General features: G+C 45.7%; 2 protein-coding genes across 3 annotated transcripts in view; one reads left to right on the top strand and one right to left on the bottom strand.

Moving 5' to 3' along the window:
- trpm7 (transient receptor potential cation channel, subfamily M, member 7) overlaps nucleotides 1-5785 on the top strand; it is a 59129-nt gene extending 53344 nt beyond the window's left edge. The window contains exon 40 of the mRNA XM_058386995.1: nucleotides 5516-5785. Coding sequence (XP_058242978.1) covers nucleotides 5516-5731 — 216 coding nt within the window. The 3' untranslated portion in view covers nucleotides 5732-5785. The remainder of the gene's footprint in view (nucleotides 1-5515) is intronic.
- A 1083-nt stretch (nucleotides 5786-6868) lies between these two features.
- usp8 (ubiquitin specific peptidase 8) lies at nucleotides 6869-23219 on the bottom strand. Of its 2 annotated transcripts, none has more exons than XM_058387927.1 (19): nucleotides 23103-23219; nucleotides 22432-22596; nucleotides 21306-21450; nucleotides 17777-17862; nucleotides 16385-16523; nucleotides 16256-16301; nucleotides 15991-16159; nucleotides 15728-15890; nucleotides 15484-15625; nucleotides 15026-15264; nucleotides 14523-14936; nucleotides 14292-14366; nucleotides 13323-13618; nucleotides 12306-12527; nucleotides 12004-12214; nucleotides 10326-10562; nucleotides 10076-10218; nucleotides 9124-9256; nucleotides 6869-8963 (listed from the first exon to the last, which is right to left on the bottom strand). In XM_058387927.1, exons 2-19 carry the CDS (start codon nucleotides 22533-22535, stop codon nucleotides 8805-8807), a joined length of 3123 nt encoding a protein of 1040 aa, XP_058243910.1. In that variant the 5' UTR covers nucleotides 22536-22596; nucleotides 23103-23219; the 3' UTR covers nucleotides 6869-8804. The 2 variants fall into 2 exon arrangements, with proteins under 2 accessions (XP_058243910.1, XP_058243909.1); XM_058387926.1 differs by having other exon boundaries at nucleotides 22870-23179.
- Nucleotides 23220-23470: the final 251 nt, after the last annotated feature.

Genomic DNA, 23470 nt, shown 5'->3' on the forward strand with positions numbered 1-23470 from the left:
TGTGGGCAGAGCCTGAGTCTGTGTGTGCGCAGTGTAGTGTGTGTGCGAATCTACCTTCCGCCGCCCCCAGTGTGTGTGTGTGCGAGGCCTACTGTGTACCCCTCCGAGTGGCCTCACTGGCCTACCACGTGCCCTCTGTGTGTGTGCTTCTTCCGCCACCCCCCGCTCACCCCGGCCCTCCTACCTGGCCCTGGCACTGGCGCCCACTCACCTTCTCTCGCCACTCACCTTCACCACTCACACTCACCTACTCACCTGGGCCACCTGGCACCACACTCGACACTACACCGCACTCACCACCTCACCTCTTCACCCCACCTTCACCACCTCACTACACCTTCACCTCGGCTTCACTCACCACATCCCTCCCCACCTCACTCAACACCCTTTCACGCCTGGCCTACACCACCACCTTCACACCACTCACCCTTCACTCAGCACCCACCATTACCTTCATTACCTCATTCACACACTACCATGGCTCATCCACCACTACCTTCACACGACTCCACACTACCCACCCCCCATCCACACACACTATCACTCACACTCATCATTCGCCTCATCTACTTCACTCACACATTTACTCCACCTCACACTTACTTACTGAGTTTATTTCCACTATCAGCTTATTGAGCTCATCATTTCATTCAGTGTTTGTGTCATAGAGTGAGTGTGAGGAGTGGAGTGTGAGAGTGAGGAGGAGAGGAGTGTGATTTGAGTCATTTACATTTTTATGACCCACTATCATTTATCTAGTAGTCTTTTATTACTCACTATTTATTATTTATTATTTATTTCACATTTTATGATTTATTTATTTAAGGATTTGACGTACGCTGAGATTTATTTTATGAGAGGAGCGCACCATATTTATTTATTTCATTTATTTATTTATGATGCCGCTACATGGGTGTTTCACTGGGAGGAGGTGGAGATGGAGGTACTGCCACTGGAGCCTCTCGGAGATGGAGAGATGAGAGGAGGAGGAGAACATGAGGAGGAGATGACCTGGCTCACCACCACTACCCTGCTCACCCCACACCACTCGCCACCCGCCCTCCTACCCCTCGCCACCACTACTCACTCCCGTACCACTCACCCTTTCACTCAATACCCACTCACCACCACTCGGGTCACTCCCTGCCACACCTACTCACTACTCATCTGGCGCCGCCCACCCATTACCTGCCCCAATACTCACTACCACACTCACCTGGCCATCTACCAGCTCACACCCACCACGGTCACCACCTTACACTGGCCATTATTTCATTCACCACACACTCTTATTACTCTACTTATTTTGGCCACACTGCTATTGCCCACTACCTTCACCTTCGCTCATTATTATATTACTTTATTTTCTTACACTTACACTACTCACCGGATACACCTTCATTATTATTTATTATCTACCTTCATTACCTACTCACCTTTCACACTCACTCACCTTCACTCACACGCTCTCTTCACCCGCCCGCCTGGGCCCACCTTCACTCGGCCCACCTTCGACACCAGCCACCACACCACCACACTCAATACTCACCTTCTCCCACTCACTCACCTGGGCCTCGCCGACACTGCCCTCCCACACCATACTCACCCACCACATTCACTCACCACTCACTACTCACCTTCACCTCTCACACTCACGCCACTCACCAGGTCTACCACCCACCACCTTCACATCCGCCCACCTCCACTACCCACACACCTCCACAATCTACTTCACCCACCATACTTCACACACTCACCACCTCACTACACCATCTCACATCATCTCACTCATCTCGACATCTACCACATCTACCCACCTCACTACACCATCTACCTTCACACACCTTCACTATCCTCATCTTCACCTACTAATCATCACCATCACCTTCACACACACCATTCATCTTCATCTACACCTATCTCATCTACTAATTCATCTATCTTCATCTTTCACTTCACTACATTCTTGCCTTCTCACTACCCTACTCACTTCATACCCTTTCTCACTTTATATGGCCTTCACACTACTCACCTGCCCTCCACCTCTCACTTCACTGGGCTCACCCTGGGCCACCCACCTTCACACTTCACTCACTACCTTTCCTACTACTACCTGCCCGCCACTGGCCTCACCTGGCTCACTCATCTTCACCTACACTGGCCACTCACCTGGCCACCCCGGCCTCTCAATACCCCACTCACCTTCGGGCCACTACTGTGGCCATTGGGCCACCACGCCACCTGGCCTCACCACCCTACCTGGCCTTTCATTCCTGGCACACTTCATCACACTACTGGCCTTTCTTCATTACTCCATGGCCTTCACCACTACTCCTTCACAATACTTTTACCTACTGATTCACTACCACCACATTGGCCACTTTTCACTATCATTCACTTCTTCATTATGGCCTACTCACTACCATTACCCAGCACTTCTACATTTGGCCACATCTGGACCTTACCTTCACACCTTGACTCACTACCCGCTTTACTTTATCACACTCACTCATCTTTCATTTTTACACTACCACTGGCCCCCCCTCGTACCCGCCACTCACACTTCATACTTCACACCACTCGGCCACCTTCACGCCTTCACGCCTGGCCTCATACTACCCTTACTCATCTGGCCTACACCTACACCACACCCTCCACTATCTATTTCACTTACTGGCCAGCTCACTCACCCACTTTACTACTTTCACATCTACCCGCTCACCACACCATTACCACCACACATCCGACTATCTTCAATTTACTCCGCCACCTTCACACTGGCCTACCCAGTCTCATTATTTTTCATACTCATTTCACTACTACATTATCGACTGGCCGCTATTTTCATATTTGACACACATTCTCTCATTATTGGGCTCACTCTGGCACTATTTCACATTTACTACTCATTCTTATTCATTACCTGTTTACATTACTCATTACTCCATTACACCTATTTACGCATTTATTATCTCATTATCTATTTTTATATTTATATTATACTCCTGCCCGCCCCATCTACCTATTTCATTTATTATCCTATCTACCATTACCTATTATTTATTACTGTATTTATTATTCATTCTATTTATGCCTCATTCCACTCATTACTACTACTATTATTTGCCACCCTTTTATTATTATTTATATTTATTACTCTCACCTGGCTATACACTGGCACTGCACCACACCACACCTGGCACTCGCCCACCCTACTCACACACCTTCACTACCAATTCACCCACTCCTACCCACTCTATCAATACCTCACTACTCTTCACTTACATCTTACCAATACCACACTGGCCACCCTGTACCCACCCTACCACCCTCACACCTCCAAACTTACTCACCACCACTACTCACCCGGTCGCCAATACCTTACTGGCACACCCACCACCCTTCACTACCCTGGCCTCTGGTACCATCTTCAATAACTGACACCGCAAACACTCAATACTCACACCCACGCTCACCTACCCACACTCACACTAACTTTTCACACCCACTTTCATTACACCACTCACACCCATCTACCTACCTACTTCACCATTACTGCCATTTTGTCACATCTTACATCTGGCACTACCATTTCATTCATTACTTATTTCACACACTTTCACTGACTCCATTTCACATCTGGCCTTCACACATTCACCTATATTTTCATTACTCCATTTTATCTCATTTATTTATTTTTATTTATCATCTTTTCCATTTCGGTTCATTTTACATTACCCTACCCTACTCGCCACCTCACACCCACCTTATTATTTATTCACTATTTCCGCCACCCACCCGCCACCACCTCAATTTACACCTTTATGGCCTTCGTATTTCACCACATTTATTATTTATTTACGCCCACCTGGCCTCATTACCGCCTTCACATGCCCACTCACCTACCTTATACACCTCACCTTATACCAGCTATTATTTAATTTATTTATTTACCTACCCTTCACTACTACATATTTACTGTACATTATTTATTCACCCTTACCCACTGGCCCATATCATTTATTTATTTTTATTATTTATATCTTCTATTATTATACCTTATTTATTACTTACTGGTTCATTTACTACTCATACTCATATTTAGTTTTTATTTATTATTATTTCACTCATCTTATTATTTTTATTTCATTTATATTATTTATTATATTATTTCATTTATTACTATCACATTATTAATATTTATTATTTATTTATTTTATCTATCTTCATAATTTTACCTCACATTTTACCAATTTCACTATTTCTTCATTATTACCATTTTTCACACTACTCATTATTACTTCCCACTGGTACCATTGCCATTGGGTTACTGGCTTTACTATTCAATACCATTTTTACCAGCCGCTACCTTCGGGCACACCTGGACCTCATATTTACTGGCCATTATTGTACCACCTCTCACCACTACCCTGGGCCTCACACACTACCTGGCCTCACCACCTGGCTCACCTTCACCTTACACGCACTCACCACTCACCACTTCACTTCACTGGGACCTACCACCTCACACTCACTACCACTACACTACCTGGGCTCACACTACTCCGTCTTACACCCATATTCACTACCCACCTCGGCATCACCATTTTTCCATATCCTTCACTACCCACCATTCATCTGGGATTTATTTTTATGCCACCTGGCCTACTCACTGCTACCACTATGGCCTTCATTTATTCAAACACCTACTGGCCGCACTCCTTCATTTTTTCACACTACCATCTCCTACACCCAGCCACTCTGCTACCTCATCTGGTCACTACCATCTGGTCTTCACTACTCACCCATTTTCAGCTCCATTACCATTCTGCATTCACCATCTTCACCTTTATTTGGGCCTACTACTCATCTTCACACCTTCACCACTCACACTATCATCTACTCTTCATCACATTTATTTACTATCTCATCTTCACATCTTAGTATTACACTACTCATTTACACTCCATTACATATGTATTTATTTATATCTTCACTACACCCACATCTGACACATCTCACGATTTATTATCCACCAACTACTTTATTTATCTATTTATTTATCTTACCTTCACCTTATCTATTTTGTTATTTATACTATTTTTCACACTATTTATCTCATTCTCATCTTTCATTATCTACTATGGGAGTGTGAGAGGAGAGTGAGTGTGTTTGAGATTTATTAGGAGAGTGTGGAGAGGAGGAGTGGGAGTGAGTGAGTGAGTGTGAGTGTGAGAGTGAGTGAGTGAGTGTGAGAGAGTGAGTGAGTGAGAGTGAGAGAGTGTGTGAGAGTGAGTGAGAGTGAGTGTGAGAGTGAGTGAGTGAGTGTGAGTGTGAGAGTGAGTGAGTGAGTGAGAGTGAGAGAGTGTGTGAGAGTGAGAGTGAGTGAGTGTGAGTGAGAGTGAGTGAGTGAGTGAGAGTGAGAGAGTGTGTGAGAGTGAGTGAGTGTGAGTGAGAGTGAGAGAGTGTGAGAGTGAGTGAGCGAGCGAGTTTGTGTGTGTTCCTTTAAAATAAGAAGCTGTTAAAAACCTCTTTAACTCTGTATTTTACTTTTGTGTGTGTGTGTGTGTGTGTGTGTGTGTGTGTGTGTGTTTCAGACCTGAAGCGGAACGACTACACACCAGAGAAAGTGACCCTGCAGCAGGACGATCAAACAGAAAGCCCTGCAACTTCTACACAGACAGGGGGCGGGGCTAAAGAACAGCGCCCTTCTATGCGCTTAATGCTGTGACTCACACACACACACACACACACACACACACACACACACACACACACACATACTTATACACTAAAGAAGCAGCACCTCTAGGACCCCACATTTGTGTGGGAGCTGGAAACCCTCCAAAGAGACACAGAGTCCTGTCTGTCTGTCTGTCCGTGTCAGCGAGTGTGTGCGTGTCAGCGAGTGTGTGCGTGTCAGCGAGTGTGTGCGTGTCAGCGAGTGTGTGCGTGTCAGCGAGTGTGTGAGTGTCAGCGAGTCAGTCAGTGAGTAAATGAGTAAACTGAGTAAATGAGTGAATGAGTGGGTGAGCGAGTGACTCAATGAGTCAGTCAGTGTGTGAGTGAGTCAGTGAGTGAGCAACTGAGTGAATGAGTCAGTGAGTGAATCAGTGAGTCAGTCAGTGCCTGAGCGAGTCAGTGAGCAAGTGATTCAGGGAGTGAGTGAGTTGGAAAGTGTGTGTGTGTGTGTGTGTGTGTGTGTGTGAAGGAATGATGAGTAGTTGTGTCAGTGCTCCTGCGTCTCGGTTGGTCCAGACTGCAGTGAGGCGATGTAAAGATTCTAAATCAGAGTTTTTAAGAGACTTTATTGTGATGTTTATCTGCTGGACATTGGAGTGTACAGCGGCTCTCACCGTTATTGACCGCACCTTGCCTTGTATCAAATCTCACGTCATCATGAACTGCAGATCAACACTGAGACTTAACCATGATACGTCTTTTTTATACGTCTCCAGTATCACACACACACACACACACACACACACACACAGATCATGTAAACTGGGCAAATTGCAATGCAGCTTTTACAGTTTTAATTTTGTCCGATGTCCAAACACAACTTTTTAATGTTACAGAGGTACTATATTATCTTTATTATTATTTTTTATTTTAATTATTATTATTTTGTTGTACATGAATGATGTATGAGAATTTTAAGGAGCTGTGTAGGGCGGAGTTATGAAGAGGCGTGGCTCAGAATGAGTATTTTATTCAAACATGAGGGGATATAATTCAGGAGGGGTTTTTTTGTACTGGAGAACATTTAAACAAATTAAAATACAAAACAAACTGTGTTTGTGTGTGTGTTTATGTGTGTTTGTGTGTACACTAGTAAAGAATGTAACACTGAGGCAAGACACGAGTGTGTGTTTGATTAGCTTTATTGTCACAGCTGGTTAATTATAGGAGTTATACGGTCCACTGAGTGATCCATCTCTAACAATGATAAAGCCAACAGTTTGGTTGTGTGTGTGTGTGTGTGTGTGTGTGATGCTGGCCAGCATTAAAGGGTGCTCAGCTGTGCTTGATATTTATGCTCCAAGATCAGCTGATTTCTCTGCCTAAGAGTGGGTGGAACTCAACAGGCCCCACAGAATGGGTGTGTGTGTGTGTGTGTGTGTGTGTGTGTGGAGGTGAAATTACTGATAGCTGATGCTACAGTCAGGTCCTACAGTCTGAATGCACCAACACTTAGTATTATAAAGCTCATGGTTCCTCAGCACTGTGTGAGATGTTTCAGGGTTCTGCAGGAGAGCACAAGGAACAAGCAACCTTAAAGACATCAAGAGGTCATGAGAAGATCAGAGAGCTGTGGGACGAGGAACCCTGGAATACCAGGAGAAAAGTAGGGACCTGAAGAGTATGGAAAGAAACCACACCCTAAGATGATTGGTCAGAATAATGATTGGGGGAGGGGTTGAGTAGCAGGAGTGACCCAGTCAGATTCTACACAGAAAGTGTGTGAGAAATGCGTTCTGGAGATGAGTGAAAGCTGCAGCTTCTCAGTTACCCATAGTATTGTCCAACAGTTTTCCTCCTCACTGACCTCAGCATTAATGGAGCTGGACTTTAGTGGAGAGAATGCACAGTTGGGTTCTAAAGTATCTTCTCTGTCCAGATTTTAGTTTGCTAAGCTATGCTCAGGTTAGCACAGCCAGACTAGCATATATATATATATATATAAGTAAATGTTAGTGTACAGCATGTTTGTGCGTGTGTGTGAGACCACTGCATTAGATTATAAACATGGAGCAGAAAAACACATTGATGAAAGACTTACAAACACATAAATGACAAGATAACGAGACAGATAATGAGTTAACGAACTCAGCGCTATATGATATGTTAATAACAGAAAGATGATTACAGGAGGCTCAGAATAACGAGGACACTCCGATCCTGACCATGGCTTATTCTCTCTCTCACACTGTGTCCGGTCAGAACAGGAACCACGTGCAGTGCCACGTTAAAGAAGGAGGAAGGGAGGCGGGGAAAACGGCATTACACAGGGAGAGATGGGCGGAGCTTCCAGAGGGTCCAACATCAATCATTGGAGAATGGGACATGTCTAGTGCACTACATAGGGTGCAGGGTCAGTGCGTAATTAAAAATGGCTCCTGATTTTACATGTAGTGCATAGGATAAAGGTTAATGTATATATATATATATATATTACATGAGGAAACAGGAAGTTGTCATAATCTATATGTAATATGGAGTCATTTGGGAGCGATATTAAGGGAAGTGGAAATGAAAAAGACTGGATTGGTGCGGTGAAGGACGGACAGACAGACAGACAGACAGACAGACAGACAGGTGACTCAATCACTCTCTCTGGAGGAGGACTTGGTCACTTTAAATGGAAATTAAAAAAAAAAAAGAAAGAAAAAGAAAAGACAGGACACATCTCCATTAGCCGTATGTACATGAGCTCGTGAGTTCATCTCAGAAGCGGAAGATCAGACTGCGCTCGGCCGTGTCCCAAATGTCATTAGTGTCCAATGGTGGGACAATGGCGGGAGAAAGCTCCGCCCCTTCTGGTACAGTCAGGAATAACAGATTTCGCTAGAGAGAGAGAGAGAGAGAGGGAGGGAGGGAGAGGGGGAGAGATGGAGAGAGAGAAAGGGAGGGAGGGAGAGAGAGAGAGAGAGAGAGAGAGAAGGAGGAAGGGAGACTTTCACATTCTCACTAAAACTCCTTCATCTGCTTCTTCACGCTGGGCCTTTAAGCTCCACCCACAGCAGCTCTGTGGCTCTCGGGTCAGTCGGCACTTGGGCGTGGTCATCCGAGTGGGTGTGGCCTCAGAGGGAGGAGTAGAAGAAGATGTAGGCAGCCGACGACTTGACAGAGGAGGTGGAGATTTCCGACACCTCGTGATCGTCGAATTTAAACCAGTTCTGACGAGCTGCATTTCTACAGTACGCTGTGTAGTGACCGCCGTCCAGTCCACCGTAATGATTCTACAGAGAGAGAGAGGGAGGGAGAGAGAGAGGTCAGAAGGTGTTGAATAATTCTCTCTAACAGCAGCTCTGACAGTAGGCGAGGTTAGTACTGGTTAGTACTGGTTAGTACTGGTTATCTGGAGTGTCCAGTCAGTCAGGTCTTCATGCTGATACTCACAGACACTGCATACAGGTTGTATCTCTTCAGGTTGCTTTTCGACCCGATGACATACTGGGACAGGTCCAAATTCTCCAGAGGGAAATCCACTGAGGTCTGGAGCTTCTGCTTCCATCGGCCCTCATACCAGAACCTACCCACACACACACACACACACACACACACAATACATCAGCACTATTGTTCTTTTCTAAACCATAAATTTGTTCAGTTGAGCCCTAGATAGCTGATAAAGTCATCTTCTTCACACCCACATGCTGTAAAAACAATTAGCACTTGGTCTATCACACACACACACACACACACACACACACATCAGTGAAACTCAGACACAGACACACAGACATAGACCCAGACATAGACCCAGACCCAGACAGACAGACAGACACACAGACACACAGACATAGAGACAAAGACAGACACAAACATAGATACACAGACATACACAGACAGACACAGACAGACCCAGGCATAGACACACAGACAGAGACACACAGACATAGAGACAAAGACACACAGACAGAGACAAAGACAGAGACAAAGACAGACACACAGACATAGAGACAAAGACAGACACAAACATAGATACACAGACAGACACAAACATAGATACACAGACAGACCCAGACATAGACACACAGACACAGACAGACAAGAGACACACAGACATAGAGACAAAGACACACAGACAGAGACAAAGACAGAGACAAAGACAGACACACAGACAGACATAGTCATAGACACACAGACATACAGACACAGACAGACAGACACACAGACAGACAGACAGAGACACACAGACAGAGACAAAGACAGACACACAGACAGACAGATATAGACAGACACACAGACAGACAGACATACAGACACACAGAGACACAGACAGACAAACTGACACAGACAGACAGACATAGACAAACACACACACACACACAGACACACGCTCTCTCACCGCTTCAGGTGTATGAGCAGGATGGGTGGAACCTTCCAGATCTCCAGCTTCTTGGTGAATTCCCTCTGAGCTTTACAGTGTGGGCAGAAAACCTTATTATTGTCCGTCAACTTTTCCTCCTTAGAGAAGAGCTTCAAACACTCCTACACACACACACACACACACACAGTGAGAGAGGGTAAAACATCATGATGTAAGTGAAGAGCTATAGTGAGGAGAGGGACGTGTGTGTGTGTGTGTGTGTGTGTACCTGCAGAGAGCACTTATAGGATGATGCGAGCGGCAGTGACAGGTACATGAAGGTCTCGAAGGTGCGAGAGCGATGGTGGCAGGTCAGACACTGCAGTGTGGACTTGAACTGACCCTGGAACAAGGAGACAATGATGGACTCGTTCAGCAGCTTGTGCTTCTGCCACGCCCAGTCCGCCACGCTGACATCATCCACCGCATCACACACCTCGTCCTTCCATCGCTTACGGTTATCTGCCTAAGGGGGGGAGAGGGGAGTGACACCATAAAACACACACACACACACACCTGAGAACAGGAATCTCTGTGCTGTCACACTGTTTATCAGCATGAGAGACAAAATGGGCGGGGCTAATGCATTTAAAAATGGGTGTGGCCTGACAGAATTGTCACATTGAAATAAAAAAAAATCACACACACACTGAAAACAATCCTAATATCCATGCACAAAGAGACACACACACACACACACACACACACACACACACACACACACATACACACACACACATACACACACACACACACATACACACACACACATACACACACTCCAAACCAAAAACAAACAGGACAATGTGTGTGTGATGTTCTTTGAGCAATCGGACAGGACCGATGCGGAATGATGGAACACACACACACACACACACACACACACACACGAACAGCTCATGAGTACTTACTCTCTACACAGGCCGTCACAATGACAACCAAAAGAAAAGGAAAGAAAAGAAGAAATTCATAATAAATGTGATCAAGAAAACTTTTCATTGATCAGAAATCATGAAAAGTGTGTTGTCCTGCTAGTGCTGGGGCTTCTACATAAACACTGGTCAGTCAAGTGGACACTGATGACTGGACAGAAAAGGATCTGGGTGGTCAGGATCAGGCTGTGACTTCTGGGTGATCTATTGATGATCAGGTCAGGATTGGTCAATACCGACTGAGACATCATGTCCTATTGGATAATCAGGATTAAGCACAGCCTTCTGGGTAATTAGAATCAGGTGCTGATGACCAGCTGACCCTACAGCAATAGAGGGACTGGGGACAGACTACTGGGCATTTATTTAATCAAGATGTCCAGCACTAAATATTGGCTAACTGAATCAGGCACTAGCTGCTAACTAATCAATCTATCAATTACTCAATGCCTTCTGGGTAATTGAGACTGCACTATTAAATCATCAAGACTGGACACTCCAAATACTACTGTGTATTTGGAATCAGGTGTTAGTGTTCATGTAGCAGTGACCGAACAATACCTTGTGAAGAGTCCACGACTGACCACAGACTCTTCTGTAAATGGTTAATTGAGATTAGACATTGAGCCTATTTTGATAGATCAAAATCGTGCAGAGGCTATTAAATAATTAATACTGGACAATGCCTACTGGGTAACAGTGGGTAATCATTGTCCGGTACTGGCTACTGAAGGTCTGGACTGGAGCACTGCAAGGTGGTATGGATCAGGTGCAGGTTAGTTGAGAGTTGATCATTGGTTGCTGATAATCAGGTAGCTGAGATCAGACACTGGAACTGGACACTGGCTGTTAGACAGTCGAGACTGGATGTTGCTCATTGGACAGGCTGGACCATGCATTACTGATTATATGGTCAGATTTTGTTACTTCCCCAACATATACCCAGACATCTTTAGGTTCCTGAGCAGCTGTTACCTTGTTGAGATCCTCGTGTAAGCCGTCCATGAGGAACAGCAGAAGTTCCTGAGAGTCCTGCTGCTCGTAGCCGGAGAACTGGTCATTAATTTTACCGATGGTGATTTTAAAGTCTCGAGGGCTGATGTACTTGAACTGACCGGACCACAGAGCCTTCATAATTGACCCGAACTCCTCGGCCACCTCGCCCTTATGGCCCAGGATGTTGGACCTGATGGGAAAAATAACACAGCGTACAGGTATCAGGTTCTCTTCCTGCATCTTCTGGATCATCTACCAGGTTCAGATGGAACACCATGTACCTGTTGATGTCCTCCTGGTAGCGGTTCCTGTTGAAGTAATCGGCCATGAAGGGAGTGTTACACAGACACTGCAGGATGGAGTTCATGTAGCAGGTGTTCCCGAGATTCCGCAGTCCAGTTAGACACGGACCCAGACCCCCAAACACCGGGTTCATGGTCCGGATCTTAGCAGCAGATGGACGAACGATCTCAGCTTTAGCATAGGAAGTGGCAGTCACGGGTCTGATCACACACACACACACACACACACACACACACACACAAATTTAAACTTTAAATTAAATTAGTGTTATGTGGGCAGGGCTATACATGATGGGCGGAGCTACACAATATGAAATAGGGCTAAACTTTCACATTTAAATCTGTCACTCACGTGTGTGTGTGTGTGTGTGTGTGTGTGTGTGTGCGTACTTGGTTTCTCGGTTCACTGTAGGAGTGTGTGTGTGTGTGTGTGTGTGTGTGTGTGTGTGCGTACTTGGTTTCTCGGTTCACTGTAGGAGTGTGTGTGTGTGTGTGTGTGCGTACTTGGTTTCTCGGTTCACTGTAGGAGTGTGTGTGTGTGTGTGTGTGTGTGTGTGTACTTGGTTTCTCGGTTCACTGTAGGAGTGTGTGTGTGTGTGTGTGTGCGTACTTGGTTTCTCGGTTCACTGTAGGAGTGTGTGTGTGTGTGTGTGTGTGCGTACTTGGTTTCTCGGTTCACTGTAGGAGTGTGTGTGTGTGTGTGTGTGTGTGTACTTGGTTTCTCGGTTCACTGTAGGAGTGTGTGTGTGTGTGTGTGTGTGTGTGTGTGTGTGCGTACTTGGTTTCTCGGTTCACTGTAGGAGTGTGTGTGTGTGTGTGTGTGTGCGTACTTGGTTTCTCGGTTCACTGTAGGAGTGTGTGTGTGTGTGTGTGTGTGTGTACTTGGTTTCTCGGTTCACTGTAGGAGTGTGTGTGTGTGTGTGTGTGTGTGTGCGTACTTGGTTTCTCGGTTCACTGTAGGAGTGTGTGTGTGTGTGTGTGTGTGTGTGTGCGTACTTGGTTTCTCGGTTCACTGTAGGAGTGTGTGTGGGTTTTCTGGCGGTCTCTGTGTTCAGGTCCTGGGTGATATCAGGAGAGGAGTATGAGCGTTTGAGTTTGGACTGCTCTCTCTCTCTCTCCCTCTCTCGCTCCTTCTCTTTCTCCTTCTCCTTCTCTGATGTTCCAGCACGGGGTTTGGGCTTAGAGGGTGTGGCTGGAGGTGTGGCAGGAGGCGTGACCTCAGGGGGGTAAAGATGCACACGGTTGGTGGGGGAGTGATAATACCTATATGTCCCGGTGACCGTGTCCAGGAACTGAAAACACATGGAGAAACACACAACAGATAGGTCTGCTTAGTCAATCAGGTCTATGTACAGGTGTAGGTGAAGGTGAATCAGACGTAGGTGAAGGTGAATCAGACGTAGGTGAAGGTGAATCAGACGTAGGTGAAGGTGAATCAGACGTAGGTGAAGGTGAATCAGACGTAGGTGAAGGTGAATCAGACGTAGGTGAAGGTGAATCAGACGTAGGTGAAGGTGAATCAGACGTAGGTGAAGGTGAATCAGATGTAGGTGAAGGTGAATCAGACGTAGGTGAAGGTGAATCAGACGTAGGTGAAGGTGAATCAGATGTAGGTGAAGGTGAATCAGATGTAGGTGAAGGTGAATCAGATGTAGGTGAAGGTGAATCAGATGAAGGTGTAGGTGAATCAGATGTAGGTGAAGGTGAATCAGATGTAGGTGAAGGTGAATCAGGTGTAGGTGAATATGAATCAGATGTATGTGAATATATCACCTACACCCTAAGAGACTTAGGCCTAGGTGAATCAATCAGGTCTGTGTGAATCATTTGTAAGTAAATCAGGTGTAGACAAATGAAATCTACATGAATCAATTAGGTCTGTGTGACTCAAAGGTGAGTGAATCAAAATCTGAATCACACTCAGGTTAATCAGGTCTGGATGATGAATGTGTGTGAATTTGGTACCTTCATCCAGCCTTCAGGTAGCCCAGGCACCACCCTTCCTATTTCCTCACTCCGAGCACGGGTGAGAGGTTCCCGCTGCAACGCACACACACACACACACACACACACACAGGTATAAATTAATATTATACATTGGGTATTCAATCATTCTGTTCCCGGAAGCAACACTTCTGTAGATCAGAACACCACTGTAGTGTGTGTCAGTGACCCTGCCAACACACACACACACACCTTTATATCTGAAACAGCAGTGTGGGGCAGAGGAGAATCCAGAGACATGCTCTTGAGCTGAGCATCCAGGGCCTGATCCTTCACTCCTCTCTTTCCTTTCTCATCTCCATCCTCCGCTTTCTCCTCCTCTTCCTCCGCCTTCTGCCGCTCCAATTTCCTCCTCTTCTCTTTCTCCTCCTCCTCCTCTTCTTCCTTCCTCTTCTTCATCTCCTCCTCTTCTCTGTGTCGTTTCTCCTCTTCCTCTTTTCCTTTCAGTTCTTCCAGGTTCGGCTTGGCCAAACGATCCGGAATCACTGGGCCATTGGTCACCGGGGAAACGGCAGCATCTTTAGCCCCGCCCTCTTTGGCTACACCCTCAGGGTTCAACTTTCCACTTACTGAGGGTTTAACCACCGGCTTGGTTGATCTATCGAACTGGAGACACACAAATACACAACCTCACACGATAAGTTGCACATCAATAAGGTACACATGCATGATTGTGTGTGTGTGTGTGTGTGTACCTGTGGTATTGGCTTTGTCGTAGCTGCAGGCTGCTTTGGACTGGACACGCTTGGTGTCGGCGTGGGTGTTGGCTGTGGGGTTGGGGAGGGAGTGTGTGTGTTTGTATCAGTGGCTGCAGTCTTGCCGTTTGTGTCTGCATCTACGGTGCCATTAGATTGTAAGTCTTGCACACCGTCCGTCACGCACACACTTGCAGGTTCGGGCGGAGTCTCCTCCAGACACGGGTAGCTAAAATTCACTGAAGAAGATGACATTTGGGACGACATCATCAAAAACACCTACACACTTAGGGGCTAGTGTTCCTAATAAAGTGGACAGTCAGTATGTGGATTAGGTCTGACTAAAGGAAATGTAGGGGATGATGGTGTAGTGAAATGTGTGTACTAATCAAAAGTGTGAGTGTGTTTTGGTGTGAGTGTGTTTTGGTGTGTGTGTGTGTGTGTGTGTGTACACTCACACTCTGGTACCAGGGGGTGTGTGTGTTGGCGTGGAGGTCTGATCTTGGCATTGCTGGTGAACATTGGGTAATAAAGCAGCCAGTTCTCATAGCCTCCCTCTAGAACCTGAGGCTCTGTGTGCAGGATCGTCACACTGTCCCACTGACACACACACACACACACACACACACACAGAGTGAGCATCAGACACCACATAAAAGTTATCATCATCCTCATTATTATTAATATTATTATTATTACTACCTTGTACAGCGCATCCTTCAGGCTCTGTAAAGTGGTGCCCAGTTTCAGGTCAGTTACGGAGCTGAACCAGTCGAGCAGGACGATGTAATCAGCAAAGCCACGCTGTTTCCACTGAGGCAGAGACTCTGCTGGCAGCTTCACCTCGATCTGATTTACTGTTATCCTGCACACACACACACTAATATTTCTAGGTGCACTTATTTATATGTGAACAAATTTGTGTGTGTGTGTGAGAGAGAGAGAGAGAGAGAGAGAGAACACACCCGGGTTTGACGGCCTCCTCAGGAACACTGATGCACCTTTGATTGGGCACTGCCATGTGTGACTCCTCAAAGTCAGCTTGTTTTCGAGTGTCCATCACTAACACACTCAGGCTAGGGTCCTTCATCATAGTGTACAACTGCTGAGCACTGATACCGCCACTCAGGGGTGCTAGAGAGAGAGGACATCATTTATGCATATAACAAACTTTGCCCTACCCTACCCTTACACACACACACACACACACACACACACACACACACACACCTGGTGAGTTCTGGATCACACTCTTCAGCTCGTTTTGTTCTTTAGCCTGTGTAAGAGAAACACGGTGTAAGCCACGCCCTGCCTGATTAATTATTGCTCATGTTATTGTTGCCCTTTGACTTTTTGTACCTTTTTGCTGTCCTTTCTGTTCTCCGGGCCTTTGGCCGACGCTCGGCCTTTATCAATTTCTGCTTTCTGTTCTCGTCTCTCCTTCTCCTCTCTCTTCTCTCTCTCTTCCAGCTTCTTCCGCACCTCCTCCTCTTCATACCTGCGAGAGGACAGGTGAGAGATAAGTGAGGGGACAGGTGAGAGGACAGGTGAGAGATAAGTGAGGGGACAGGTGAGAGGACAGGTGAGAGATAAGTGAGGGGACAGGTGAGAGGACAGGTGAGAGATAAGTGAGGAGACAGGTGAGAGGACAGGTGAGAGATAAGTGAGGGGACAGGTGAGAGGACAGGTGAGAGATAAGTGAGGGGACAGGTGAGAGGACAGGTGAGAGATAAGTGAGGGGACAGGTGAGAGGACAGGTGAGAGATAAGTGAGGGGACAGGTGAGAGGACAGGTGAGAGATAAGTGAGGGGACAGGTGAGAGGACAGGTGAGAGATAAGTGAGGGGACAGGTGAGAGGACAGGTGAGAGATAAGTGAGGAGACAGGTGAGAGGACAGGTGAGGGGACAGGTGAGACGAGTGAGGGGACAGGTGAGAGACGAGTGAGGGGACAGGTGAGAGATGAGTGAGGAGACAGGTGAGAGACGAGTGAGGAGACAGGTGAGAGACGAGTGAGGAGACAGGTGAGAGGACAGGTGAGAGACGAGTGAGGAGACAGGTGAGAGACGAGTGAGGAGACAGGTGAGAGGACAGGTGAGAGACGAGTGAGGAGACAGGTGAGAGGACAGGTGAGAGACGAGTGAGGAGACAGGTGAGAGGACAGGTGAGAGACGAGTGAGGAGACAGGTGAGAGGACAGGTGAGAGACGAGTGAGGAGACAGGGTGAGAGGACAGGTGAGAGATGAGTGAGGAGACAGGTGAGAGGACAGGTGAGAGATGAGTGAGGAGACAGGTGAGGAGACAGGTGAGAGGACAGGTGAGAGATGAGTGAGGAGACAGGTGAGAGGACAGGTGAGAGATGAGTGAGGAGACAGGTGAGAGATAGGTGAAGGGACAGGTGAGAGATAGGTGAAGGGACAGGTGAGAGATAGGTGAAGGGACAGGTGAGGGGACAGGTGAGATTCAGGGATCCATAGGGTCAGAGAGACACCATGTCCACTACAGAGTGCAGTAGTTAGAGAGTCTAATAATATACACCCTGAAATCTCAGGATGCAGCACAGGGTTAGAGAGTAAATAAGGAGTCCCAGCAGCTGCAGTACTCCCATGAGGTACATGAACACTTGTAGAGAACATGGTTCCTACAATTAGGGGTGTGGTTTGGGACGTGTCCACGTTCATGGTATTGGTGATCATGTGACCTTTATACTAAATTAGAGTATAGGAGTCAGGGGTGAGTGGAGTGACCAGCACCTGAACTTCAGGCTCTCAGAGAGTTTCTCCGCCTCCTCGATGGCCTTCTTGAAGCTGGATGGACCGAGCATGGACATGAAGTACTCCTGCAGCAGGAAAAGAAAAATAACATGTAATAACACTGACACTGTCGTTTATCTCTGGTCACTATTTTATAATGTAGAAATCTCTTCTTCTCTTCACTGTATCAGTTTGTGTATCAGACTTTTCCACAGTTCTGTACATCTCATACATTTATTAATAAAAGACTGAAGAGCACTTACTCCAGGAACATGATGGAGAATGGAAATGTTGTTGAAATCTAAAGCTGTGATTATGGGCAAAGTGAATTTTGCTCAGTTGATGGATTAAAGCAAATGCTGATCATGAGATCTAACCGAATGCTGACCGTCAGATCTAACCGAATGCTGACCGTCAGATCTAACCGAATGCTGACCGTCAGATCTAACCGAATGCTGACCGTCAGATCTAACCGAATGCTGATCACAAGATCTAACCGAATGCTGACCGTCAGATCTAACCGAATGCTGACCGTCAGATCTAACCGAATGCTGACCACGAGATCTAACCGAATGCTGACCACGAGATCTAACCGAATGCTGACCGTCAGATCTAACCGAATGCTGACCGTCAGATCTAACCGAATGCTGATCACGAGATCTAACCGAATGCTGATCACGAGATCTAACCGAATGCTGACCGTCAGATCTAACCGAATGCTGACCGTCAGATCTAACCGAATGCTGACCACGAGATCTAACCGAATGCTGACCGTCAGATCTAACCGAATGCTGACCGTCAGATCTAACCGAATGCTGACCGTCAGATCTAACCGAATGCTGATCACGAGATCTAACCGAATGCTGACCGTCAGATCTAACCGAATGCTGACCGTCAGATCTAACCGAATGCTGACCGTCAGATCTAACCGAATGCTGACCGTCAGATCTAACCGAATGCTGACCGTCAGATCTAACCGAATGCTGATCACGAGATCTAACCGAATGCTGACCGTCAGATCTAACCGAATGCTGACCGTCAGATCTAACCGAATGCTGATCACGAGATCTAACCGAATGCTGACCGTCAGATCTAACCGAATGCTGACCGTCAGATCTAACCGAATGCTGACCGTCAGATCTAACCGAATGATGATCACGAGATCTAACCGAATGCTGACCGTCAGATCTAAACGAATGCTGATCACGAGATCTAACCGAATGCTGACCGTCAGATCTAACCGAATGCTGACCGTCAGATCTAACCGAATGCTGACCGTCAGATCTAACCGAATGCTGATCACGAGATCTAACCGAATGCTGACCGTCAGATCTAACCGAATGCTGATCACGAGATCTAACCGAATGCTGACCGTCAGATCTAACCGAATGCTGACCGTCAGATCTAACCGAATGCTGACCGTCAGATCTAACCGAATGCTGATCACGAGATCTAACCGAATGCTGATCACGAGATCTAACCGAATGCTGACCGTCAGATCTAACCGAATGCTGATCACGAGATCTAACCGAATGCTGACCGTCAGATCTAACCGAATGCTGACCGTCAGATCTAACCGAATGCTGATCACGAGATCTAACCGAATGCTGATCACGAGATCTAACCGAATGCCGACCGTCAGATCTAACCGAATGCTGATCATGAGATCTAACCGAATGCCGACCGTCAGATCTAACCGAATGCTGATCATGAGATCTAACCGAATGCTGACCGTCAGATCTAACCGAATGCTGATCACGAGATCTAACCGAATGCTGATCACGAGATCTAACCGAATGCTGACCGTCAGATCTAACCGAATGCTGATCACGAGATCTAACCGAATGCTGATCACGAGATCTAACCGAATGCTGATCACGAGATCTAACCGAATGCTGACCGTCAGATCTAACCGAATGCTGATCATGAGATCTAACCGAATGCTGACCGTCAGATCTAACCGAATGCTGATCACGAGATCTAACCGAATGCTGATCACGAGATCTAACCGAATGCTGACCGTCAGATCTAACCGAATGCTGATCACGAGATCTAACCGAATGCTGATCACGAGATCTAACCGAATGATGATCACGAGATCTAACCGAATGCTGACCGTCAGATCTAACCGAATGATGATCACGAGATCTAACCGAATGCTGACCGTCAGATCTAACCGAATGCTGACCGTCAGATCTAACCGAATGCTGATCACGAGATCTAACCGAATGCTGATCACGAGATCTAACCGAATGCTGATCACGAGATCTAACCGAATGCTGATCACGAGATCTAACCGAATGCTGACCGTCAGATCTAACCGAATGCTGATCACGAGATCTAACCGAATGCTGATCACGAGATCTAACCGAATGCTGACCGTCAGATCTAACCGAATGCTGATCACGAGATCTAACCGAATGCTGACCGTCAGATCTAAACGAATGCTGATCACGAGATCTAAACGAATGCTGACCGTCAGATCTAAACGAATGCTGATCACGAGATCTAACCGAATGCTGACCGTCAGATCTAACCGAATGCTGACCGTCAGATCTAACCGAATGCTGACCGTCAGATCTAACCGAATGCTGACCGTCAGATCTAACCGAATGCTGACCGTCAGATCTAACCGAATGCTGACCGTCAGATCTAACCGAATGCTGACCGTCAGATGTAACCGAATGCTGACCGTCAGATGTAACCGAATGCTGACCGTCAGATGTAACCGAATGCTGACCGTCAGATCTAACCGAATGCTGACCGTCAGATCTAACCGAATGCTGATCACGAGATCTAACCGAATGCTGACCGTCAGATCTAACCGAATGCTGACCGTCAGATCTAACCGAATGCTGACCGTCAGATCTAACCGAATGCTGACCGTCAGATCTAACCGAATGCTGACCGTCAGATCTAACCGAATGCTGACCGTCAGATCTAACCGAATGATGATCACGAGATCTAACCGAATGCTGACCGTCAGATCTAACCGAATGCTGACCGTCAGATCTAACCGAATGCTGACCGTCAGATCTAACCGAATGCTGACCGTCAGATGTAACCGAATGCTGACCGTCAGATCTAACCGAATGCTGACCGTCAGATCTAACCGAATGCTGACCGTCAGATCTAAATGAATGTAGTCTGATCTACTGCTTGTGATTAAAGTTGTTCAGTTTATTGTTCTGATGAACAGAACGATGATCAGATGATCACTTTATTAACACACAAGCTGATCCTTTAATCCTGCTGCAAGCTGTTCAGCTGATCTTTTTTGTAAAACAGAATAATATTTAGCTGTTCTTTCCAACAAACAAAAATCCAAATGACCAATCTATTACATCACAATTTGTTCTCCTCATCCTCAGAGTACGTTTTATTACGTAAGGACGTTTTATTCATAACACCTACAAACACCAACACCATTTACACCCTAGAGTTAGATTACTGCAGATATTAGAAATGTTTTCTCTACACATGGATTTTGTAAATAATTTCTAATTCTTCACCTCGATTTATTTCCCACCTGTTGCTGTCTGAAGTCCGGCCTCTTCTTAATGAGGTCATGGACGGTCAGGTACTTCATGTACAGGACGTAGGCCTTCTCTTCGTCACGGTCCAGACGGCACTCCTCTGCTGCTTTAAAGAGTTTACACGCGCTCTGAACATAGCTGAAACACACACACACACAAACACACACAAACACACACACATAGTGAAAAATAAATCAGACCTTTGGTCCATAAGGTCATGTTTTACAGTAACGTGAATCAAACGGTCACCACCTCCATCACTCCATCCTGAAGGGATTCGTTTTCTATGTAGAGGCGTGTGGATGTGAATCAGATCAGAGGAACTGATTCTTTTTTACAGAATGAGTGTAGAAACCTCTGGACACATTACAACGCATTCTTCCTGAGCAACAGAAACAACTGCAGGTAATATAAATATAAACTTCCGTCTAGACCTTCAGGAACAGTCGTGTTACATGCAGTGGGTTTAACACTTTGTCTTCTGCACTGACTCTTCTCTAGATTTTAGGTCAGTTATTGAGTCTCTAGCACAGACAACAGACGAGTTACTCTCATGTGACCTCGTCAGGAAGGAATTAGTGCTATATTGACCTCAGAGACTACACTGACCGATTAGTTCCTGATTGCTGTTGTAGAAAGGTCATTATTTACATTTACATCATTTCCTGTCCAGTGTCAACCAAATGAGGATGAGGTTCCCTTCTGAGCCTGGTTCCTCTCCAGGTGTCTTCCTCAGATCATCTCAGGGAGTTTTTCCTCATCACCCTCACCTCAGGCTTCTCATCAGGGATAAAATAGTAACCTTAAACTTTTATCTTTTTTTCTTAATGTTTCTGTCCTTCTGTAAAGCTGCTTTGAGACAATGTTAAAAGCGTTATTTAAATTAATTTAACTGACCTACTAATCAAGTACAACTTGTGTGTCCACAGCTCATTCAACTATTTGTTTGAAGGTAGCATGTCATTTTTAGCGCAATGAAAATGAGTCCAGGGTAAAAAGGCAGATATGTGAAGGGATGTTCGTCATGTCCAGAAATCTGACCCCTTCCAAATACATTACTCAGTAAAAACAGAAGAACGAACAGTGTTTCATTTCAGAAAACACTCCGGTCAGTCTTACTGCCTGGTGCTGGCTTTGTCCGGTTTGACCTCAGCTTTTTTGTTCAGATCTCCCAGTGAGGTGGACAGGTAGAGATCCTTGGCTCCTGTAGCCACTCCAGGCATCTTCAGGCTCAGGCTTTATTTCTCAGATCAGCAACAAGAAGAACCTTCACATTCTCATCAGCTGGAAGGAAACAGAACCCACACTTAGACCAGCAGATCCTGCAGGATTCCCTTACAGCTTCATATTTACGACAACAAACCGGTTTCATCGAGTTGACAGATGCCAAAATCCAGATGTGTTGTTGTTTGTAAACAAATCTGAATAGCTGTCATTAGCTAATGCTTTCAATCTTACACAGAACTGCTAACAAATAAATAAATAAATAAATAAATAACAACAGCTCATTATAAACATTAAAAACAAAAGGTGTTCGTTCTGCTTTTGCCCTCAAACCTTCAAAAGTGTCACGAATCCCAGGGTTTCTGTAAAGTAAATAATCAGGAAGTAGCCCAGCTCTCCGTGTAAACACACCACTCCACAGCTAGCATCAGAAAACTAGCACGCTAAGCTAACTCACACACAACCTGTGCGCTTCTAATAACCTTCCAATCCGCTCAGATAATCAATAAATACTTTACGAATTTATAAATATTAGTAGCTAAAACATTAACAATGGTCACTTATACATTAGCCGAGTTAGCAGAGGTACAGATGCTAACTGCTACAGCTGATTCCCGGAACAAGTGTTTTCTTTTTTTTTTAACCAGTAGTAAATCCCGCCCACGAGCCCTGTGATTGGCTGATTTTTTTAAAGTCACGAGTTCATGATTCTAGCTAAATACGTCAACTCATCGGCCATATTGGAAAGGTCAGGATTGACTATTAATACAATAAAATAAAATATGATAAAATCGGCTGAGACTCAAAGTGAATTAATTTTCACAAAAGCTGATAATTTTGCTGGAAAAAATGTTTTACCTCAAACCAAAAGCCACCTTCGAGGCTATAACTATTCACAAATCAAACTATGTTAGTAATAAATAGTTAATAAATT

This window comes from Hemibagrus wyckioides, linkage group LG04, assembly GCF_019097595.1.
Source record: "Hemibagrus wyckioides isolate EC202008001 linkage group LG04, SWU_Hwy_1.0, whole genome shotgun sequence".
Classification (NCBI taxonomy): Eukaryota; Metazoa; Chordata; class Actinopteri; order Siluriformes; family Bagridae; genus Hemibagrus; species Hemibagrus wyckioides.

Excerpts from the sequence above, each read along its gene's own strand:
- usp8 (XM_058387927.1), bottom strand. The coding sequence starts at position 22,535 with ATGCCTGGAGTGGCTACAGGAGCCAAGGATCTCTACCTGTCCACCTCA. Across the intron at positions 13,619-14,291 it reads TACCTGAAGGCTGGATGAAG|TTCCTGGACACGGTCACCGG; the intron begins GTACCAAATTCA and ends ATGTGTTTTCAG. Across the intron at positions 10,563-12,003 it reads TACACGAGGATCTCAACAAG|GCAGATAACCGTAAGCGATG; the intron begins GTAACAGCTGCT and ends TCCCCCCCTTAG.